Source organism: Oncorhynchus nerka, linkage group LG23 (assembly GCF_034236695.1).
Source record: "Oncorhynchus nerka isolate Pitt River linkage group LG23, Oner_Uvic_2.0, whole genome shotgun sequence".
Classification (NCBI taxonomy): domain Eukaryota; kingdom Metazoa; phylum Chordata; class Actinopteri; order Salmoniformes; family Salmonidae; genus Oncorhynchus; species Oncorhynchus nerka.
Window position 1 is genome coordinate 11,003,098 of NC_088418.1, and position 21,082 is coordinate 11,024,179.

At 41.8% G+C, this 21,082-nt stretch overlaps 1 protein-coding gene across 1 annotated transcript; it reads left to right on the top strand.

Annotated features, from left to right (window-relative positions):
- Nucleotides 1-1,436: 1,436 nt before the first annotated feature.
- LOC115106306 (dual specificity mitogen-activated protein kinase kinase 4-like) lies at nucleotides 1,437-15,714 on the top strand. The gene is made up of 12 exons (XM_029628904.2): nucleotides 1,437-1,707; nucleotides 2,313-2,348; nucleotides 7,755-7,866; nucleotides 8,348-8,522; nucleotides 8,999-9,118; nucleotides 13,881-14,000; nucleotides 14,107-14,158; nucleotides 14,264-14,391; nucleotides 14,513-14,590; nucleotides 14,782-14,930; nucleotides 15,106-15,151; nucleotides 15,239-15,714. Exons 1-12 carry the CDS (start codon nucleotides 1,584-1,586, stop codon nucleotides 15,350-15,352), a joined length of 1,254 nt encoding a protein of 417 aa, XP_029484764.1. The 5' UTR covers nucleotides 1,437-1,583; the 3' UTR covers nucleotides 15,353-15,714.
- The last annotated feature ends 5,368 nt before the right edge of the window (nucleotides 15,715-21,082 follow it).

A 21,082-nucleotide genomic window follows, 5' to 3' on the forward strand; every position in this document is an offset into this window, starting at 1 on the left:
CAGAGCAGCTTACCGATCACTGTACCTGTACACAGCCAATCTGTAAATAGCACACAAAACTACCTCCTCCCCATATTGTTACTTATCCTCTTGCTCTTTTGCACCCCAGTATCTCTACTTGCACATCATCATCTGCACATCTATCACTCGTGTTAATGCTAAATTGTATTTATTTCACCTCTATGGCCTTACCTCTCTACATTTGCACACACTGTGCATAGATTTTTTCTATTGTGTTATTGACTGTACGTTTGTTTATTCCATGTGTAACTCTATGTTGTTGTCTGTGTCACACTGCTTTGCTTTATCTTGGCCAGGTCGTAGTTGTAAATGAGAACTTGTTCTCAACGGGCCTACCTGGTTAAATAAAGGTGAAATAAATAATAATATATATATTCTTTTAAATAAAAAAATATGTTGTGAAACTGTTAGATATCACTTGTTAGATATTACTGCACTGTGGGAGCTAGTAAACAGCCATCTATCTACCTACCTCACCGGCATACAGTATTTATTTATCTTGCTTCTTTGCACCCCAGTATCTCTACTTGCACATTCATCTTCTGCACATCTACCATTCCAGTGTTTAATTGCTATATTGTAATTACTTCGCCACCATGGCCTATGTATTGCCTTATTAACTCCCTTATGTTACCTCATTTGCACTCACTGTATATAGATAGACCTTTTGTTTTCATTTGTTCTACTGTATTATTGACTATGTTTTCTTTATTCCATGTGTAACTCTGTGTTGTTGTTTGTGTCGCTTTATCTTGGCCAGGTCGCAGTTGTAAATGAGAACTTGTTCTCAACTAGCCTACCTGGTTAAATAAAGGATTTTTTTTTTTTATTTAAGAAGCACAAGCATTTCACTATACTCGCAATAACATCTGATTTTTATTTTTTTAACCTTTATTTAACTAGGCAAGTCAGTTAAGAACAAAATCTTATTTTCAATGACGGCCTAGGAACAGTGGGTTAACTGCCTGTTCAGGGGCACAATGACAGATTTGTACCTTGTCAGCTTGGGGATTTGAACTTGCAACCTTTCAGTTACTAGTCCAACACTCTAACCACTAGGCTACCCTGCAACAACAACAACAAATTGTTAGACTGGCCCTAGGTGCTACAAATGGGCCAGCCCATCTGACATTTGCCCCGAAATGCCAGATGGCCAGTCCGCCTCTGCTCACGCATTGGCCTACTTACAACCCCTCTACTGCTGGGCCAACCTTATGTCTCCATTACCCCCATTCAATAAAGTATTTATGTACATAGCCTTCCCTCTAGCCATATCAACTAGAATCCTCAAAAATGGTTGCTCCAGTAGCCTCCACAGTACGTGCGGTGCCCAAAGTTAAAGCTTGGCGTCCCATACCAGCCCAATGGAAACCCCTACCCTTTCTGGCGTAACTTGTTACGCACAGACTTCCGTGACTGGGCCCGGGACGTCCATAGACGTGGCCGTCTATGCTGTGCTGCGTTCTCTGGCGCAGTGTCCCGTGTGGAAAGAGAGAGAGAGAGAGGGAGAAGTTTGCTCTGCCTGCATCGCAGCCTCCGTGCTGCTGGAATCGAACACAACAATGGCGACTCCCAGTTCCAGCAGCAACTCAACAACCTCCAGCGGAAACAGCAACATTGCAGGATCCACCTCGCACCACCATCACCCGCAAACACAACACATGACCACCGTCAGCAGCATGCAAGGTTAGACCAGATGCCATAAATGTCTATTTTCAAGTTGATCAGAGCTATTAAACGTTAGCTGTTGAAAAACATGACTTGGCTAGCCTAACTACCATTGCCCCGAGGCTAAGCTACATAGCAGAGATGCAGTGTAGCTAACTATATATTGTGCTAAATGTAGCGCGTCGGCAATTTGTTGCAACATTGTGTTTTTCTGCGAGGTGTACTGTAACAATGTTACAACCGCTGATATGTAAACGCACCAACTGAAAAGTGTTGCGTTGCAGTTACAGACGTTCCACTGCAATTGAGTTTACATCAACCGATGTTAGCTGCTACATGCACAACTCAACCCAAGGCCTACTACCAGATTGAGAAACCTACGTATTTATTACTGTATTGTTACTAAATTAATTACACTATTTGTAGATAATAACGATTCAATTACTTTGTTTTCTAATATATATTTTACTTTTTTAAACTATGGGACATAATTGGCATTGAAATGTTAACTGTCAGTGCTATATTTTGAGTGACATCGTATTATGTAGCTATCTACTATGTACTTCGTGTGTGTCTGTCGGGAATTGTCCAAGTTCAAATCTTTTATTTTTTCAATATTTCAGAAAGCAACACGTGCTGGAGGTGTCAAAACGAAACAGGTACTATTTATCTTTATTTATAGGATTTCAGTAGAATATTACTTGGTTCATGTGATGGAATATGATTCACCATTGTTTTCTGCTCCCCATTTCTCTTTTGTGTTTGATTTCCTCATTCTGTATTACGTTGTGTTTTCATGAATTAGTATGGGTTCCATGTTACAAGTTTGCCACCATTCCATAGCTACTGAAAATAAATTATTGTATATGTGAGGCCCAAAATCTTAGACGGCCAAATATGTGTAGGGTAGCATAAATAACATAACCAGCTCTCACTTGCCCTTGAAAGCCAGAGTTGCACAGTCATAGTGCATTGATGACTTCCATCCAGGTTATATAATGACCAGACAACAGGAGGATATCTCCTCTCTCCCTCTCCCCTCTCTCTCTCTTTTAGGGTTTCAGATAGGGTGGGTATAATTTGTGGAACATTCCAACAGGAATCTGTTCCAAAAACTTCGTAAAGTACAAAGTTGCCAATAAACAACGCATACAAAGTTGCCTGATCAATTCACCTAGCTAACTAGCTGCCGAATAGCCATCAACTCACCACCTAGCTAACTAGCTGCCGAATAGCCATCAACTCACCACCTAGCTTATTCTTAATATTTGTCCATAGGCTACCAGATTGAGGACAGACATTTTTCGGAATTAACGTGGTGAGTTAAAAACTTTATGAAATAGCCCACTCCCTACCCGGGATTTAATTCTGCCGCTATACAACCTGGTTATTTATGTAAGTTTTTGGAACAGATTCCAGAACGTTTCACAAATTATACCCACTAACACACTCTCGTAGCACACCAACCCTCTCTCTCTCTGTGGGTGCATCTCAATATTTGGAAGTGGCTTCCTCTCCCTGTCTGCTTTCATCCTTCTGCATTGACTGGACAGGCAAAAGCAAATATTTGGTTGGTGTCGGACCGTATCTATTTAACCTCTCTAGGGTATGTGGGAAGTGTCCCACCTGGCCAACATCCAGTGAGATTGCAGAGCGCCAAATTCAAATACAGAAATACAAATACAGAACTATTTTACATAGGTTTAAAGATTAACTTCTTGTGAATCCAACCACTGTGTCAGATTTCAAAAATGCTTTCCCGTGAAATCATACCTTACAATATTTTGAGAACATAGCCCAGCAGACAAATCATTACAAAGAGTAACCAGCCAAGTAGAAGAGTTACACAAGTCAGAAATAGAGATAAAATTAATCACTTAACTTTAATGATCTTCATATGTTTGCACTCAGAAGACAATTTATTCAATAAATGTTCCTTTTGTTCGATAAAGTCTCTCTTTATATCTGAAAACCTCCGTTTTGTTCGCACGTTTTCTTCAGTAATCCACAGGCTCAAACGCAGTCACAACAGGCAGACAAAAAAAATCCAAATTGTATCCGTAAAGTTCATAGAAACATGTCAAACGATGTTTATATTCAATCCTCAGGTTGCTTTTAGTCTAAATAATCGATAATATTTAAACCGGACAATAACGTCGTCAATATAAAAGGTAAACAAGAAAGGTACTCTCTCGGTCGCGTGCATGAAAGAGCTCTGTGACACGGCAGGATCCACTCATTCAGACTGCTCTTACTCCCTCATTTTTCAGAATACAAGCCTGAAACCATTTGTAAAGACTGTTGACATCTAGTGGAAGGCATAGGAACTGCAATTTGAGTCCTAAGTCAATGGATACTGTAATGGCATTGAACAGAAAACTACAACAACAAAAAATAATCCTACTTCCTGAATGAATTTTTCTCAGGTTTTCACCTGCCAAATCAGTTATGTTATACTCACAGACATTATTTTAACAGTTCTGGAAACTTTAGGGTGTTTTCTATCCAAATCAACTAACTATATGCATATGCTATCTTCTGGGCCTGAGTAAAAGGCAGTTTAATTTAGGCATGCTTTTCATCCAAAATTCCAAATGCTGCCCCCTACCCTAGAGAAGTTAACTTAGTATGTGTTGTCAGAGCCGCAAAGGAGAGGAGACAAGGAGTGGAAGCCACTCTAGACTATTGAGATGCAGTCTGTGTGATTATCTGCTAGTGGGCTGTCTGTCCACTGTTCTATGTTGATTAATCTAATCCATGGTGGAGCGTTGGTTTGGGTGATGACCCATTTTCACCTGGGCATAATGGTTAATTAAAGGGACCACTAGTTGGGGTACTGCAAAACAACTCCAGGCATTCCATGCTTGTCTTATCTCTTATTCTGAGCATCTGAGATTTACTATGCAATCTGACACACGTCAAATCGGTTTCCTTGATCGTCTGATTTTGTGTGAGGATAATGTTCTATACACTGATCTTTACAGGAAACCTACTGATCCTAACAGTTTGTTGAGGGCTGATAGTTGTCACCCGCTTCCCTTGAAAAACAGTCTGCCCTACTGCCAATTCTGTCGAATCAAAAGAATGAGCAGAAAAACAATCTGATTTCGACAGAAATATGGCTGTACCGGTAAATTAACCAATGATATCAAGCCACACCCGGCCATGATTACAGACACCTGTGTGTGTCCTTTGACACTATATAAACTAGTGACTCTCAGTGTTTGTCATTATACCCCGATGAAGACAGTTTGTCTGTCCAAACGTTGGTTATTAAATGACTGTATCTGAGCTCCTAGAGTGTGTTGCTCTCTCCTTTATTTTTTCACGAGGACCTATTTCCACCTGGGTATATGGTTAAAGGGACAACCAGTACTGCACCTCTGATTTGGCCCTGTAGGCCACTGTTCACTGTCCAATAAGACCTCGACACTTTCCCATCTCATCCTCAACATTATCATCTAGTGGAGTATTTAACAGTTATTATGTGACATATAACCCTGATACAAGACCATGATAGTCAAATGGAGCACTTCTTAAAGAGTCAACAGATATCTACTATGCTAGTGCGGAATAGTTGATATTGTGGGGCGGAAGGTAGTTAGAGCGTTGGACTAGTAACCAGAAAGGTTGCAAGATCGAATCCCCGAGCTGACAAGTTACACATCTGTCGTTCTGCCCCTGAACAAGGCAGTTAACCCACCGTTCCTAGGCAGTTAACCCACTGTTCCTAGGCAGTTAACCCACTGTTCCTAGGCAGTTAACCCACTGTTCCTAGGCAGTTAACCCACCGTTCCTAGGCAGTTAACCCACCGTTCCTAGGCAGTTAACCCACCGTTCCTAGGCAGTTAACCCACCGTTCCTAGGCAGTTTACCCACCGTTCCTAGGCAGTTTACCCACCATTCCTAGGCAGTTAACCCACCGTTCCTAGGCAGTTAACCCACCGTTCCTAGGCAGTTAACCCTAACCCTACTTGGAGTCCACCTGTGGTAAATTCAATTGATTGGACATGATTTGGAAAGGCACACACCTGTTTATATAAGGTCCCACAGTTGACAGTGCATGTCAGAGCAAAAACCAAGCCATAAGGTCGAAGGAATTGTCCGTAGAGCTCCGAGACAGGATTGTGTTAAGGCAGAGATCTGGCGAAGGGTACCAAAAAATGTCTGCAGCATTGAAGGTCCCCAAGAACACAGTGGCCTCCATCATTCTTAAATGGAAGAAGTTTGGAACCACCAAGACTCTTCCTTGAGCTGGCCACCCAGGGGAAGAACAAGATTCTCTGGTTTGATGAAACCAAGATTGAACTCTTTGGCCTGAATGCCAAGCGCCACATCTGGAGGAAACCTGGCACCATCCCTATTGTGAAGCATGGTGGTGGCAGCATTATGCTGTGGGGATGTTTTTCAGTGGCAGGGACTGAGAGAATAAATCAGGGTCGAGAGAAAGATGCACGGAGAAAGTACAGAGATCCTTGATGAAAACCTGCTCCAGAGCGCTCAGGACCTCAGACTGGGGCGAAGGTTCACCTTCCAACAGGACAATGACCCTAAGCACACAGCCAAGACAACACTGCAGTAGCTTCGAGACAAGTCTCTGAATGTCCTTGAGTGGCCCAGCCAGAGCCCGGACTTGAACCCGCTCTAACATCTCTGGAGACACCTGAAAATAACGGAAGCGACACTCCCCATTCAACCTGACAGAGCTTGAGAGGATCTGCAGAGACGAATGGGAGAAACTCCCCAAATACAGGTGTGCCAAGCTTGTAGTGTCATACCCAAGAAGACTCGGCTGTAATCGCTGCCAAAGGTGCTTCAACAAAGTACAGAGTAAAGGGTCTGAATACTTATGTAAATCTGTGTTTGTTTTTTTAATATAAACTTTTTAATACATTTGCAAAAATGTCTAAACTGTTTTTGCTTTGTCATTGTGGTATTGTTTGTCGATTGATGAGGAAAATTAAATTTTTAATCCATTTTAGAATAAGGCCGTAAACTAACAGAATGTGGAAAATGTCAACGGGTCTGAATACTTTCCGAACGATCTGTAGCTATAATAATTATTTCCAGTCTCCCAAAACATCACTGGTACTTTCATTTGCACTGAAACTCAACTTTGTCAGAGACTTCTGGTTACATGACTTAGTGGAGTTTGTGGCTTACTAGTTTTTATTGAAATGGTTCTCAATAGCTAGGTTTCCATCAAGTTAGTGAGAGATTTTCATGTGAATATTCTTAAATCCGCATAAAGAAAATGTGAATTTTCCCACTAGTGGTGGGAACTTGTTGCAGAAAAGAAATCAGTGCGTGAGTTTTCGTGTACTGAATAAACGTTTCCAACACTTTTTCAATTCTACCAATAGTTTTGTCACAAACTGTTACGGTAAATAGCAAATGGTCTTGGCACGTGTGCGTAGGCTAGTCTACATACTGAGATTATTATGGATAAGACTGTCAAGAGGAACTCGAGCGTCGATAATAATGTCACCAGAATCAAACCCTCAATATTTATTGGAGCATCAAGATCACCGTGCGCTTTCATCACCCTGTGCAGTTCATAAGTTAGTTCATCTGTAGCCTAATAAACTGCATGGTTACCTGAGTCGTAGTGGGACGACCACATCATATCATCACGTGATTCCAAGTTTACTTTGATATGATGGTGTTTATATCAATGTTTGTGCATTAAGGAGTTTCCATCGCCATTTCTTACATAACAAATTTTACCGACACAAAATAATACCACCGTGTCAAACGAACAAATTTATTAAATTATACCCGAAACTTCCTGTTTCCATCCCATCTCTCATGATTAAAAAAAAGACTTTTAAGTTTACTCTTGTGAAAACTGTTGATGGAAATATGGTTATTGGTCTCACTTTATGATACAGTCCTGAAAACTATTTCATATTGTGAAATATACTTATTCCATGCTCTTACATCCTATTCGGTTCCATCCCCATAGAATCATAACTATATGTCCCATTCACCAATGTAGCATCACCCGGTTTCCCTTATTCCCTAACCAGCATATGTTGTGTACAAACTGTTTCCCTCTCTGCCAGGTAAACGTAAAGCCCTGAAGCTGAACTTCGCCAACCCTTCAGTGAAGCCAGCTACCAGGTTGCCCCTCAACCCCTCACCTTCAACTGCCCCTTCCTTCCAGAACCCACACATGTAAGTGCTGTGGAGAGAGGATCAGAAATGCCCATTTAGAGACCTGATAGTCCTTAGCTTTCTAACAGGTTATGTATTTCTGTTTGGTTTTATTGTTGTAGAGAAACATCTTAACACGGTCTGTAGGGTACTGCCTGTGTGAAGGAATAGTGTTTAAGACGGCTCTGAGAATACAGCAAAATGGCTGCATGATTAGTTAGTATCTTCAGTCTCTTCTTCAGTGTGCTCTGCTATTGAGGAAGAAACCAAGACGTTATGATTGTAAAGGAACGAGGTGGGTTAGAAATCACTTCCTTGTGCATCATATGATGCTCCCTTCTGCCCCAAAACACTCTCTTCTTCATTCTCTCTGTTTCCTCTTTTTCCTCTCAATTCCTCTTTCCACCTCCTCCCTCTCTCACCCCGTCTTCGTCCTTCCCCACAATCTCTTTCCTCTCTTCTTCATCCCTCCCTGCTCTTCCTCCTCTCCCTCCCCCTACAGAGAGCGTATGAGGACACACAGTATCGAGTCGTCGGGGAAGCTGAAGATTTCTACGGAGAAGGCCTGCGACTTCACGGCCGAGGACCTGAGGGACCTGGGGGAGATTGGCCGCGGGGCCTACGGCTCCGTCAACCAGATGCAGCACAAACCCAGTGGACAGATCATGGCCGTCAAGGTGACCACACCAGCTGCTCTCATCCTCACTGACTGAGACGTTCCAAGTTGAATACTAACATTGATATACTGTAGTCTACGCACCTCGTAAATCAGATTGATCCGGGTTAAGCGGGCGGGTGTTAAGGAGCACGGTTCAGCGGGTCATGTTTCGGGGAAGCATAACACCGACTTTCGCCTCTCCCAATCCCGTTGGGGAGTTGCAGCGATGAGGCAAGATTGTAGTGGATCACAATTGGATATCACGACACTGGGGAGAAAAATGTGTGCATCTCAAGGATGGTGCATAATAAGTACGAGACCTGGTGAAATATTGTCTTGGTTCTTGGTGGATGGTAGACCTAGAGATACAACAGGGTTTTTAATGGTCTTCATCGGGTGACGACTAGGACTATAAAACTGATCTCTGAGCTGTTAATCGTTTCCTCTATTTCTGCTGAACACCTGTTGTCATCTCTGCCCCCCCCTCCTCCTCAGAGGATCCGCTCCACGGTGGATGAGAAGGAGCAGAAGCAGCTGCTGATGGATCTAGACGTGGTGATGAGGAGTAGTGACTGTCTCTACATCGTTCAGTTCTACGGAGCTCTCTTCAGAGAGGTGAGACTTTTCAAATCACATTTGATTTGTCACATGATTGGTAAACGACAGGTATGGACTAACACTAATGCTTACTGATGGGTCCTTTCCCTTGTTAATAAGACAAGGAATAAATACACAATGAGTAACAATAACTTGGCTATATACATGGGTTATCAGTACTGAGTTGATGGTCAGGGGTACGAGGTAATTGAAGTAGATGAGTACATATAGGGAGGGATAAAGTGACTAGGCAGGATAGATTAGCCACAGCGTATGTGATGAGTCTAAAGAGTTCGTGCAAATGGGGTTCAATGCAGATAGTCCGGGTAGCTATTTGAAGCTGTTCCTGGTCCTATTGGTTCCAGACTTGGTGCATCGGTACTGCTTGCTGTGCGGTAGCAGAGAGAACAGTCTAGGACTTGGGTGGCTGAGGTCTTTGACAATTTTTAGGGCCTTCCTCTGACATGTCTGGTACAGAGCTCCTTGAATGCGGGGAGCTCGTACGCACTACCCTCTGTAGCACCTTGTGGTCAGATACCGAACAGTTGCCGTACCAAGTGGGGATGCAGACATTCAAGATTCTCTCAATGGTGCAGCTGTAGTACTTTTTGAGGATCTGAAGGCCTATGCCAAATATTTATTTTGCTTCCTGAGGCATTGTTGTGTCTTCTTCACGACTGTGTTGGTGTTAATTCCTTAGTGATTTGGAGACCGATTAACTTGAAGCTCTCGACCTGCTCCACTACAGCCCCATCAATGTGAATGGGTGCGTGCTCTGCCATCAGTCTCCTGTAGTCCACGTTCAACTCCTTTGTCTTGCTGACGTTGAGGGAAAGGTTGTTGTCCTGGCTAGAGGTCGACCGATTAATCGGAATGTTTTCATAACAATCGGAAATCTGTATTTTTGGACGCCCCCGATATAGCCTATTATTTTTTTTATTTCTTTTACCTTTATTTAACTAGGCAAGTCAGTTAAGAACACATTCTTATTTTCAATGACGGCCTAGGAACAGTGGGTTAACTGCCTTTTTCAGGGGCAGAACGACAGATTTTTACCTTGTCAGCTCAGGGATTCAATCTTGCAACCTTACGGTTACTAGTCCAACGCTCTAACCACCTGCCTCACGAGGAGCATGCATGTTACACAAATGCAGGAAGAAGCCAAGGTAAGTTGCTAGTTGGCATTAAACTTATCTTATAAAAAAACGGAACGGTTCCGTATTTCACTGAAAGAATAAATGTTTGTTTTCGAAATGATAGTTTCCGGATTCAAACATATTAATGACCTAAGGCTCGTATTTCTGTGTGTTATTATGTTATAATTAAGTCTACCATCTGACTGAGCGATGGTAGGCACCAGCAGGCTCGTAAGCATTCATTCAAACAGAACTTTCGTGCGTTTTGCCAGCAGCTCTTCGCTGTGCTTCAAGCATTGCGCTGTTTATGACTTCAAGCCTATCAACTCCCGAGATTAGGCTGGTGTAACCGATGTGAAATGGCTAGCTAGTTAACAGGGTGCGCGCTAATAGCGTTTCAAACGTCACTCGCTCTGAGACTTGGAGTAGTTGTTCCCCTTGCTCTGCATGGGTAAAGCTGCTTCGAGGGTGGCTGTTGTCAATGTGTTCCTGGTTCGAGCCCAGGTAGCGGCGAGGAGAGGGATGGAAGCTGGCAATACTAAAGTGCCTATAAGAACATCCAATAGTCAAAGGTTAATGAAATAAAAATGGTATAGAGGGAAATAGTCCTATAATAATTACAACCTAAAACTTCTTACCTGGGATATTGAAGACTCATGTTCTGAGCAAGGTACTGAAACTTTCTTACATAGCACATATTGCACTTTTACTTTCTTCTTCAAACACTTTGTTTTTGCATTATTTAAACGAGGCTAAATTGATTTTATTTATGTATTATATTTAGTTAAAATAAGTGTTAATTCAGTATTGTTGTAATTGTCATTATTACAAATACATAAAAAAATAAAAAATAAATATATATATATTTTTTTTTAAATCGGCATTGGCTTTTTTGGTCCTCCAATAATCGGTATCGGTGTTGAAAAATCATAATCGTTCGACCTCTAGTCCTGACACCACACAGCCAGATCTCTGACCTCCTCCCTGTAGGCTGTCTCATCGTCGTCAGTGATCAGTCCTACCGCTGTCGGGTCGTCAGCAAACTTAATGATGGTGTTGGAGTCGTGCCTGGTCATGCAGTCATGTGTGAACAGGGAGTACAGGAGAGGACTGAGCACACACCCCTGAGGGGCCCCTGTGTTGATGATCAGCATGGCAGATGTGTTGTTACCTACCCTTACCACCTAGGGGTGGCCCATCAGAAAGTCCAGGATCCAGTTGCAGAGGGAGGTGTTAAGTCCCAAGCTTCGAGTGTACTATGGTGTTGAACGCTGAGCTTGAGTCAATGAACAACATTCACAGGTGTTCCTCTTGTCCAGGTGAGAGAGGGCAATGTGGAGTGTAAGCGAGACTGTGTTATCGGTTAATATAATATCTACAGTACATGTTTCAATACCTACATGACTGTATATTATATATTAGAAGTAGTGACTGTTTCTATACAGAACAAAAACATATATATTAACGCAACATGTAAAGTCTTGGTCCCATGTTTTATGCGCTGAAATAAAAGTTCACAGAAATGTTCTATATGCACAAAATCTTATTTCGCTCAGATTTTGTGCATACATTTGTTTACATCCTTGTTAGTGAGCCTTTGTCCTTTGTCAATATAATCCATCCACCTGACAGGTGTGGTATGTGAAGGAGCTGGTTAAACTGCATGATCTGCACTTTGTGCTGGGGACAATAAAAGGCCACTAAAATGTGCAGTTTTGTCACACAGTGCCACAGATGTCTCAGGTTTTGAGGGAGCGTGCAATTGGCATGCTGACTGCAGGAATGACCACCAGAAATGTTGGCAGAGAATTGAATGTTAATTTCTTACCACAATCAAGTCGTTTATGAAGAATTTGGTAGTACGTCCTACCTGCGTCACAACCGCAGACCACGTTTAACCATGCCAACCCAGGACCTCCACATCTGGTTTCTTCACCTGCGGGCTCATCTGAGACCAGCCACCAGGACATCTGATGAAACTGAGGAGTATTTCTGTCTATGATAAAGCTCTTTTGTGGGGAAAAACTCATTTAGATTGGCCGGGCCTGGCTTCCCAGTGGGTGGGCCTATGCCCCTGCCCAGTCATGTGAAAGCCATAGATTAGGGCCTAATAATTTGATTTGCAGGTGGCAGGTAGCCTAGTGGTTAGAGCGTTGGACTAGTAACCAAACGGTTGGAAGATTGAATCCCCGAGGTGACAAGGTAAAAATCTGTCGTTCTGCACCTGAACAAGGCAGTTAAACCCACTGTTCCCAGGTTGTCATTGAAAATAAGAATTTGTTCTTAACGGACTTGCCTAGTTAAATAAAGGTAAAAAAAGAAAACATTTCAATTGACTGATTTCCTTATATAAACTGTAACTCAGTAAAATCGTTAATTGTTGCATGTTATACACTAATGGACCAAAAGTATGTGGACACCTGCTTGTCGAACATCTCATTCCAAAATCATGGTCATTAATATGGAGTTGGTCCCCCCCCTTTGCTGCTATAACAGCCTCCACTCTTCTGGGACGGCTTTCCACTAGATGTTGGAACATTGCTGCGGGGACTTGCTTCCATTCAGCCACAAGGGCATTAGTGGGGTCAGCGCTCTGTTTAGGCCAGTCAAATTTTTACACACCATTCTTGACAAACCATTTCTGTAATGGACCTCTTTTTGTGCATGGGCACATTGTCATGCTGAAACAGGAAAGGGCCTTCCTCAAACTGTTGCCACAAAGTTGGAAGCGCAGAATCACATAGAATGTCATTGTATGATGTAGCGTTAAGATTTCCCTTCACTGGAACTAAGGGGCTTAGCCCGAACCATGAACTGCCCCAGACCATTATTCCTCCTCCACCATCTTTACAGTGCACTATGCATTTGGCAGGTAAGGTTCTCCTGGCATCTGCCAAACCAGATTTGTCCGTTGGGCTGCCAAATGGTGAAGCTTGGCATTGTGCATTGTGATCTTAGACTTGTGTGTGTGTGGCTGCTTGGCCATGGAATCCCATTTCATGAAGCTCCCGACGAATAGTTGTGTTGACATTGCTTCCAGAGGCAGTTTGGAACTCAGTAGAGGGTGTTGCAACCGAGGACAGATGATTTTTACGTGCCTTAGCATTCGGCGGTCCCATTCTGTGAGCATGTGTGGCCTACCACTTTGCGGCTGAGCCTTTGTTGCTCCTAGATGTTTCCACTTCACAATAACAGCACTTACAGTTGACCAGGGCAGCTCTAGCAGGGCAGAAATTTGACAAACTGACTTGTTGAAAAAGTGGCATCCTATGACGGTGCCACATTGAAAGTCACTGAGCTCTTCAGTATGGGCCATTCTACTGCCAATGTTTGTCTATGGAGTTTGCATGGCTGTTATGCTTGATTTTATACATCTGTCAGCAACGGGTGTGGCTGAAATGGCCTAATCCACTAATTTTAAGGGATGTCCACATACTTTTGTGTATACAGTGCATGTTAGTTCTGTATATAGCATCCAGTTATAGGTGAGAAAGGTGAAAGGTGAGAATAACTAATTAGACAGGTTCAGTTCTGGGGCAGTAGTAATTCTCAAATGTTTGGTCTGGACTGGGTGGTGGCAGGACATGTTGTTTTGTTACAATGTGGAACACTTGTGATCAATAATGACATTTCTTTCTCTTTAGGGTGACTGTTGGATATGTATGGAACTAATGTCTACCTCATTCGACAAATTCTACAAATGTGTATATTGTTCGTTAGATGACGTCATTCCAGAGGAAATATTAGGCAAAATTACATTAGCAGTGAGTGGTTATTTTATTTTCTGTGACTCTAATCTGTTTATAACATATTTATATGAATGCAGTTGTTGGTCACAGATTGTAATGAAATGTGTTTGTTTCTATACAGACCGTTAAAGCGCTGAACCACTTAAAAGAAAACTTGAAAATAATTCACAGAGGTAAGTTGTCAGATACATCTTTTAGAATTTTGGCCATATTTATGCAAATTCCAGCTGTGTGTGATGCATGAAGTCTAAAACGTCAGTATGTTTGTGATCTTACAGACATCAAACCTTCCAACATTCTCATGGACCGTAACGGTAACATCAAGTTATGTGACTTTGGCATCAGCGGTCAGCTGGTGGACTCTATAGCCAAGACCAGAGACGCAGGCTGCAGACCCTACATGGCAGTAAGTCTGTAAAAAAAAAAAAAAAAGCGAAAATCTCACTAAAATGTCAAGCTAGGATTCGGTTCCTGAATTGTCCAGTATATCGTGGAAAAGTTGTGTTTGTTCTTTTCCTGTTGCTCAGCCGGAGAGGATAGATCCCAGTGCATCCAGACAAGGCTACGACGTCCGATCTGACGTGTGGAGTTTGGGGATAACCCTGGTAGTTATTTAATTCAGTTAATTCATACATTGATTTGATGGCCTCCAATGGGGAAAAACAGGTCTACTATGTTATAACCTAGCTGCACTGTTATTGATAACAATTTATACACTAAGAAATACACAATCTAACTATTTCTAAACCCTTGTTGGTGGTAGTCAATGAGTAATTGCATTTCTGCGTGTCTTCAGTATGAGTTGGCCACCGGCAGATTCCCGTACCCCAAGTGGAATAGCGTGTTTGATCAGCTGACCCAGGTGGTGAAGGGCGAGCCGCCGCAGCTCTGCAACTCTGAAGACAGGCAGTTCTCCCCCAAGTTCATCAACTTTGTCAATTTATGGTGAGTATCACCTCTGGTGAAAGCAGTCTACCACTCCCTCCAGTGGACATTGCTATTAGACTCTCACCCTAGAGGATTCACCATTGGTTTTTTCCTCCCTCTCTGGTAGAATGGTGAAAAGGCAACATTGCTCTTTCTGTTGTCTTTGCCAATTGTTTCTTCTCTTGTTCTACAGCCTCACAAAGGATGAGTCAAAACGGCCCAAGTACAAGGAGCTCCTGGTAAGTGTGTGGATTGACTGCTATGCGGTCAACAGCAAAGCTTGACCTAGTTTCTATGTGGCTGAGATAAATGTTTGTCTCCTTCAGAAACACCCGTTCATCCTGATGTACGAGGAGCGGTTTGTGGACGTGGCCAGCTACGTGTGTCGTATCCTGGACCAGATCCCTGCCTCCCCTATCTCCCCTATGTATGTGGACTGACGGGGGGGGGGGGGAGAATCAGTACACCGCGACACACGACGCATGACATCCCGTGCCCTCAGTTACTATAGTAACAAGGTGTTTGTTTCCATGAGAACAATTCCAGATTCCAAACCAATCGCTCTGTGCAATACGATAATACACACATACTTGTCGCCACCCTGTTCAATGTCCATAAAAACATCTAGATTATCCTCCCGTCTTCAGACAGCTAAAGTTGAAGACATTCAATTGGCTCAACGTATATACACAACGGTCATCTTTTTTATGTGCTAGGAAAAAAACGGTTTAGAGTCAATATATGGTGTATACTTGAAAATCGATGTTACCAAATAAACAAACATGTTGGAAAGTGCCGCTCATGACGTTATGAAAAAGAGTCATCTATTTGGATTGTACATTGTGGACTGTATTGTATGTTTGCGTTTGTGTGCTCACCTCTACGTCGTCAGAAGTTTTCTTTTTACAGATGTAATGCAGACAGACTTGTCTGAGCGAGACACTCGAATCTCTCAGTATGCTGTGGGCACCTTAACTCATTGTAAATGAAGGGGTCTGATGATCTAAAAGTTATCGTTCCCTGAAACACAGATCGATGGTGTAAACGTGGCTTTATTTTCTTAATATGCAATTTTACAGTATGACTCCAAATGTTGTTCTCTGCTAACTGTACTGTAGGATTGTAAATCTATACGTGTGTGTACATCTCAAAACAGTCTGCTATTGTTCACCGGTTCTGCTCAGCAGTTAAGACTTGTTAACACGGACGCACTCGACAATGTCTCCTCAAGCAGTTAAGAGTGCACAGTTCTCCACCTGCCACACGTTGCAACCTGGATGAAGTTACAACCAGTCGGCTAGCTATTAAACCTATCACTTTGCAAGACGTCACAAGTTGAACATGTGTCGGATATACATTTCATTGCTTGACCAGGTCAGTGCTGCATCTGTCTGTGTAAAAGGATTGTCTGACCCCCACGACAGTCATGTTATACTACAGCACTGTTCAGCTGCCCAGCCTGCCTGATCTCACACAGAATCATAGATAAAATCGGCATGTGGCTCGGGCCGCTCGCCGTGATACGAGGCTCGCACTGATGGAAGGTTCTGTTTCCCTCGTCCACCCTTAGGCAACATGTAGGGCGCATCTCAATAGTGTCTAGTGAAATCCTCTTCTTGTCCCCTTTTCCTCCACTGATGTGAAAGATCTAGACAGGTGAACATGGAATAGATGTTACTGATAGGCTTTCACCTATCCTGTGTAGTCTGATCTGTGCAGATGGTTGTGTATTTGGGTCTCGAGTGGCCTAAGGGACTGCATTAGAGGCGGTGCTAGAGGCGTCACTGGTTCGTTCCCAGGCTGTGTCACAACCGGCCGTGATTGGGACTCCCATAGGGCGGCGCACAATTGGCCCAGCGTCATCCGGGTTAGGGCCGGGGTAGGACGTCATTGTAAATAAGAACTTGTTCTGAACGGACTTGCCTAGTTAAATAACGGCAAAATAAAAAGATGAATGAGAGGTGAGGAAGTCACTTTCTTTCGCGCTCAGAAATCCACAGCGTCAGTCTTGTCAGGTTCACCCACGTTCAGTGTATAATACTGTAGCGAAGCAAAAAGAAACATGGAACTCCTTAGCTAGTGAACCAAACTGCAGGGGTTCAGCATCGCTATGTTGGAACCTGGGTTGTTTCACTAAGCACAGTCGATGCGTTTGCCAGATAACTTCAATGACCCTTTCAGATGTAACTCCCATATGTGATATTAAGAACTAGAAAAATACACAATTGTTTTTGCATGTTTAGGTTAATGTGGCTGGCTAACATTTCATGAAGTTAAATTGTGCTTCACGAAATGCCCCCTTGGAAAAGCCAGGGGTCAGGGACAAGTGTTTCGTACAGAAATGTCGCGTACATATGCAGTTTATTCAGGAGGAAATTTACAGAATATTCGGATAGAAATGTACTACATAGACCTGACTTGATTCCCTGTTATGTGGAGTACCGAATCCAGTCGTTTCTATTCATTGCGTTTCTGTCTGGATAGTTCTAAACTTTGCATCTGAAGAAGCCTATGCTCTTATAAGCTGAAATGTGGAAAACTTATGGTTACATGGTGAATTGCAATTTATTGGAATGTTCATATTATAGATCATAAAATGTTAAGGGCAATGAGTATGATATTGTATATTGATCAAGGGTAAAAAATAAAAAAAAAAAGTTCACATTGAGAAAATACATAGCGCTGTATTGTGAACCTGGGTCGTAGACAAAGGTACCACACAGAAACAATGAACAATGATTATTTGTGTTTAAAGTTTATTTCTTTCTCTTCTACAGTAATGCACTGCTAGGGAAAGCTGTTCAGTGGCCAAGCAACAGGGAAGCTTTTTGTCAGATGTGAAATTTTGATGAGAAAAGAGAGTCATGCCTCTACATTAGGTGATCAGGATGGAGCACATGACCTGTGTGGCTGTTGTAAATGCCTAATGGCGTGGTGACAAACCTCAACTGATCTTGGGTGAAATCCTATAAACAAGGGTGCGACAGTTTAATTAAGAAGTAACAAGAGGGGAAAAAAGTTGTTTGAGAGAAATATTTGGTCAAAAAATTAATAAATCAAATAACAATGATACTGAACCAAATCTGACTGATAGCCAATCCAAGACAAAGTTAGTGTTTTGAACGTTCTTCTGCATTTCGGTGTACATTGAACAGAGACTGAAGATTCTGGTCGTGTTCCTCTGTTCAGACGTTGCTGACGCATGTCAGATCTTACAACGCCTGGACAGGTATTTTACGTATCAGCTAACCACATGCAGCTAAGCTCTTTTCTTCGAGGCAGAACCTTAAACTCATTCCTTGAAAACAGCTCTAGTTCGTGCTCCTGAAGTGAATCCATATGAGCCAAGCCTGCGCCAATGGTAGAGCAGCGGTCAGATGACCTAAACATCACAATATCTCAGACAATCTCATTGGCACTAAATTACGGAATGGCTTCCCACTGACCTTTTTTCCAGAGCATTAAAGGTCTTGACGCTTCTGGCATTTGCTTGTCCTCTACTAGTAGAGAACAGGCTACTCTGGCGAATGCTGCTCATTTAATAAAGTTATGTCTGCAAAATCACAATGATATGTAGACTACTAACAGAACGGAATATAATGACATATTATAACGTTACTGTGAAACAAAAACCCCACCCGAATATTTCTCTCATGTGGCCAAAACAGATGATGCATGGACGTTTCACCGGTAAAACTTAAAACATTTTTTTTTATCATTCACGATTAACGGTGCGGAATGTGAAGGGAAAGAGACCACACAAATGTGTGCGTAAGGTAAAGAAACACGTGCGCAGAACATGATCCGCACGTGAGCAGAAGCTTGGGGACCTTTAGCGCTCAACAAAAAAAAGGTCAGTGACACATTGGTTCCGACAGCCATGGTTTTAAAATTATCCCCATAGTTACGTTTACATATTCTAACAGTCCCTATTTGTTTAGCTATAGACCACATCATACATGTATTGCAGATGGGTAGTTATTTTGGTATATTTACATCTCAGTAAACTATTTCATTCTACAGATCCTACCCTAAACCTCTGCAGCATAACGGTGGCTATGGAACCAAGTTTATAAAAAGGTCACACGTATTTGACATATTGAACACGGATTATTCTGTGCTAGATTCACAGTTAGTATTGGTAAGAATGGATATTTACTCTGCATATGCAGTACTTTTACATCATATTGTTCTCCATGGAAAACATATTTTTTTGGGAAGAACAATGCAAGATCAAAAAGGCAGAATATGAGTTTATGTTAATCTAATTTTATCATAAAGGAATGTCAAATATAAATATGATAAATGTATAAATAAAAAAATACATGAAAAATAAATAACTAAGAAGTGAGTCTCTCTAAGATATAAATGGGTGAATTTTCCAAAGGTCAAATACAAAACAATAAATAATAATACAAAATAATATAGGATGACATTCAGACAGATTTTATTGCCATACTTCTGACTTACTATGATGGATCCTTGCACTAAAAATGTGATGTGATTTATCAAAGCTGTGTGATAAAGGTAACGCACTGTGCAGTACCATAGCGTTCCACATTCATGTTGTCTTGAATGATTGTGGATGCTTTGTGTGGCCAGAGTAACAGCATTGTTTGGTGTGATGGGATATGGACAGAGTGCTCCATTTGAAATACCAAGAGCGTTCTTGTTGTGAAGTGTTTAAGGCACAATCTTGAGTTAAATATTGCTCTCGTCCTACAATCCATGCATTTCTGCATCTGAAGACACTTTTATCGAAACAGAGACAAAGAGGTTTTCCACACTAAAGGTACATATTTAGTCTTCATATTATTATATTGTAAATAAATCCACTAGTAAAGTGTGAGAAAAAAAAACATACCAAACACTTGCATGGAACTTTCTTTCACTGCAAATACATTCTAGGTTTAAGCAAAGTGTGCCAATAATCTATGCTAATCAAGGTGCAAAATGTGTGATTTTAAATATTTACATAGAAAATATCAAACGACAAACTAAAATGACACATTTGATTATGTGATAGTTTCTAAAGTGTTCTGTCCCACACCACAGACAAATATCCAGACCTCAACTTGTCTCCGTCACGAACAATATAATATTTACAAATGTGGCATTCGATGTCATCTAAATCAGTTTGTAATCTCCTTTTGGTTTCCAGTAATAAAAACAAAGACTCACTGTTCACAAATAACACATTGATTGTCAAAATATGTATCTTCAAGTCTAGGTGGCATATTCATTAAAACTGTACGAAACTACTTGCATATATTCTATAGATTTCTTAAGGCAACGTTGTAATATTTTTTTGGGGCCGTAGTATTCATTTAATGAACATCGTTGTTGGATCTATCCAGAGTCATACTGCTTTTAGAGTTGTGCGCATCATTGTCCAAGAAGACAAAGATCATTTCAAACAGCACCCAGTGACTGCTTATTGTATAGCCCTTTGACGGGCCGCGACCCTGCTTGTGGTTCTTTGGTAAATCCCATTGTAAATTTACCTGGAAGCGGTTTTGGTATCCAGGGCAAATTTGGCGAGATTTATTCAGCTGGTCTTTGGTTGCTGGTCAGTATTTTGTCTCTAGCTATTTTATTTTGCTAACTGGTTTCCTTCGGTGTCTTTTTCTAGGTAACTTGCTAGCTAGACACTATAGTATCTTGTTGTGTTTTCTAGGTAAGGTAAACTCACCCCATTCCGTACAAATGTGCGCAACCGCAACATTCAAACGAGGCTACAAAAAAAACGAATGGGACTGTGGCAACTGTGTTGACTTCAAAATCGTGGGTGTGAACTAGGTTTCTATTCAAGCGTTGATCGACATGGTAATGGCTCTATAATATTGGAGAAAAGTTGAAATAACGGACCCTCCGTTACATCGTGACGTGTCATGCCGTAACGTACAGCACGCATAAAGCAACTATTTCTGTTTTACAATCTCTCTCCACCAGGTGTAGCACGTCTCTCATCCTTTTAAAACAAGAAATGGACAGTGACGGGGGTAAGGGGGGGGGTAAGGGGGAAACCTAATCATTTTTTGCGTCATCATTGCATGCGATCATCATTCTCAAAGCCGCTGTTTACTTCTAAGATCACTTTAGCACCGCCCTAAAAACCCAATTCAAATTCGAAACAAACCTTCAAATAGGTATGTGATGACACGTTATAT

What these genes read in the sequence shown, in the direction of transcription:
- LOC115106306 (XM_029628904.2), top strand. Translation starts at nt 1,584, where the DNA reads ATGGCGACTCCCAGTTCCAGCAGCAACTCAACAACCTCCAGCGGAAAC. An exon ending in CTTGAAAATAATTCACAGAG is followed by an intron (nt 14,159 to 14,263) that starts GTAAGTTGTCAG and finishes GTGATCTTACAG; the next exon opens with ACATCAAACCTTCCAACATT. An exon ending in ATCAACTTTGTCAATTTATG is followed by an intron (nt 14,931 to 15,105) that starts GTGAGTATCACC and finishes CTTGTTCTACAG; the next exon opens with CCTCACAAAGGATGAGTCAA.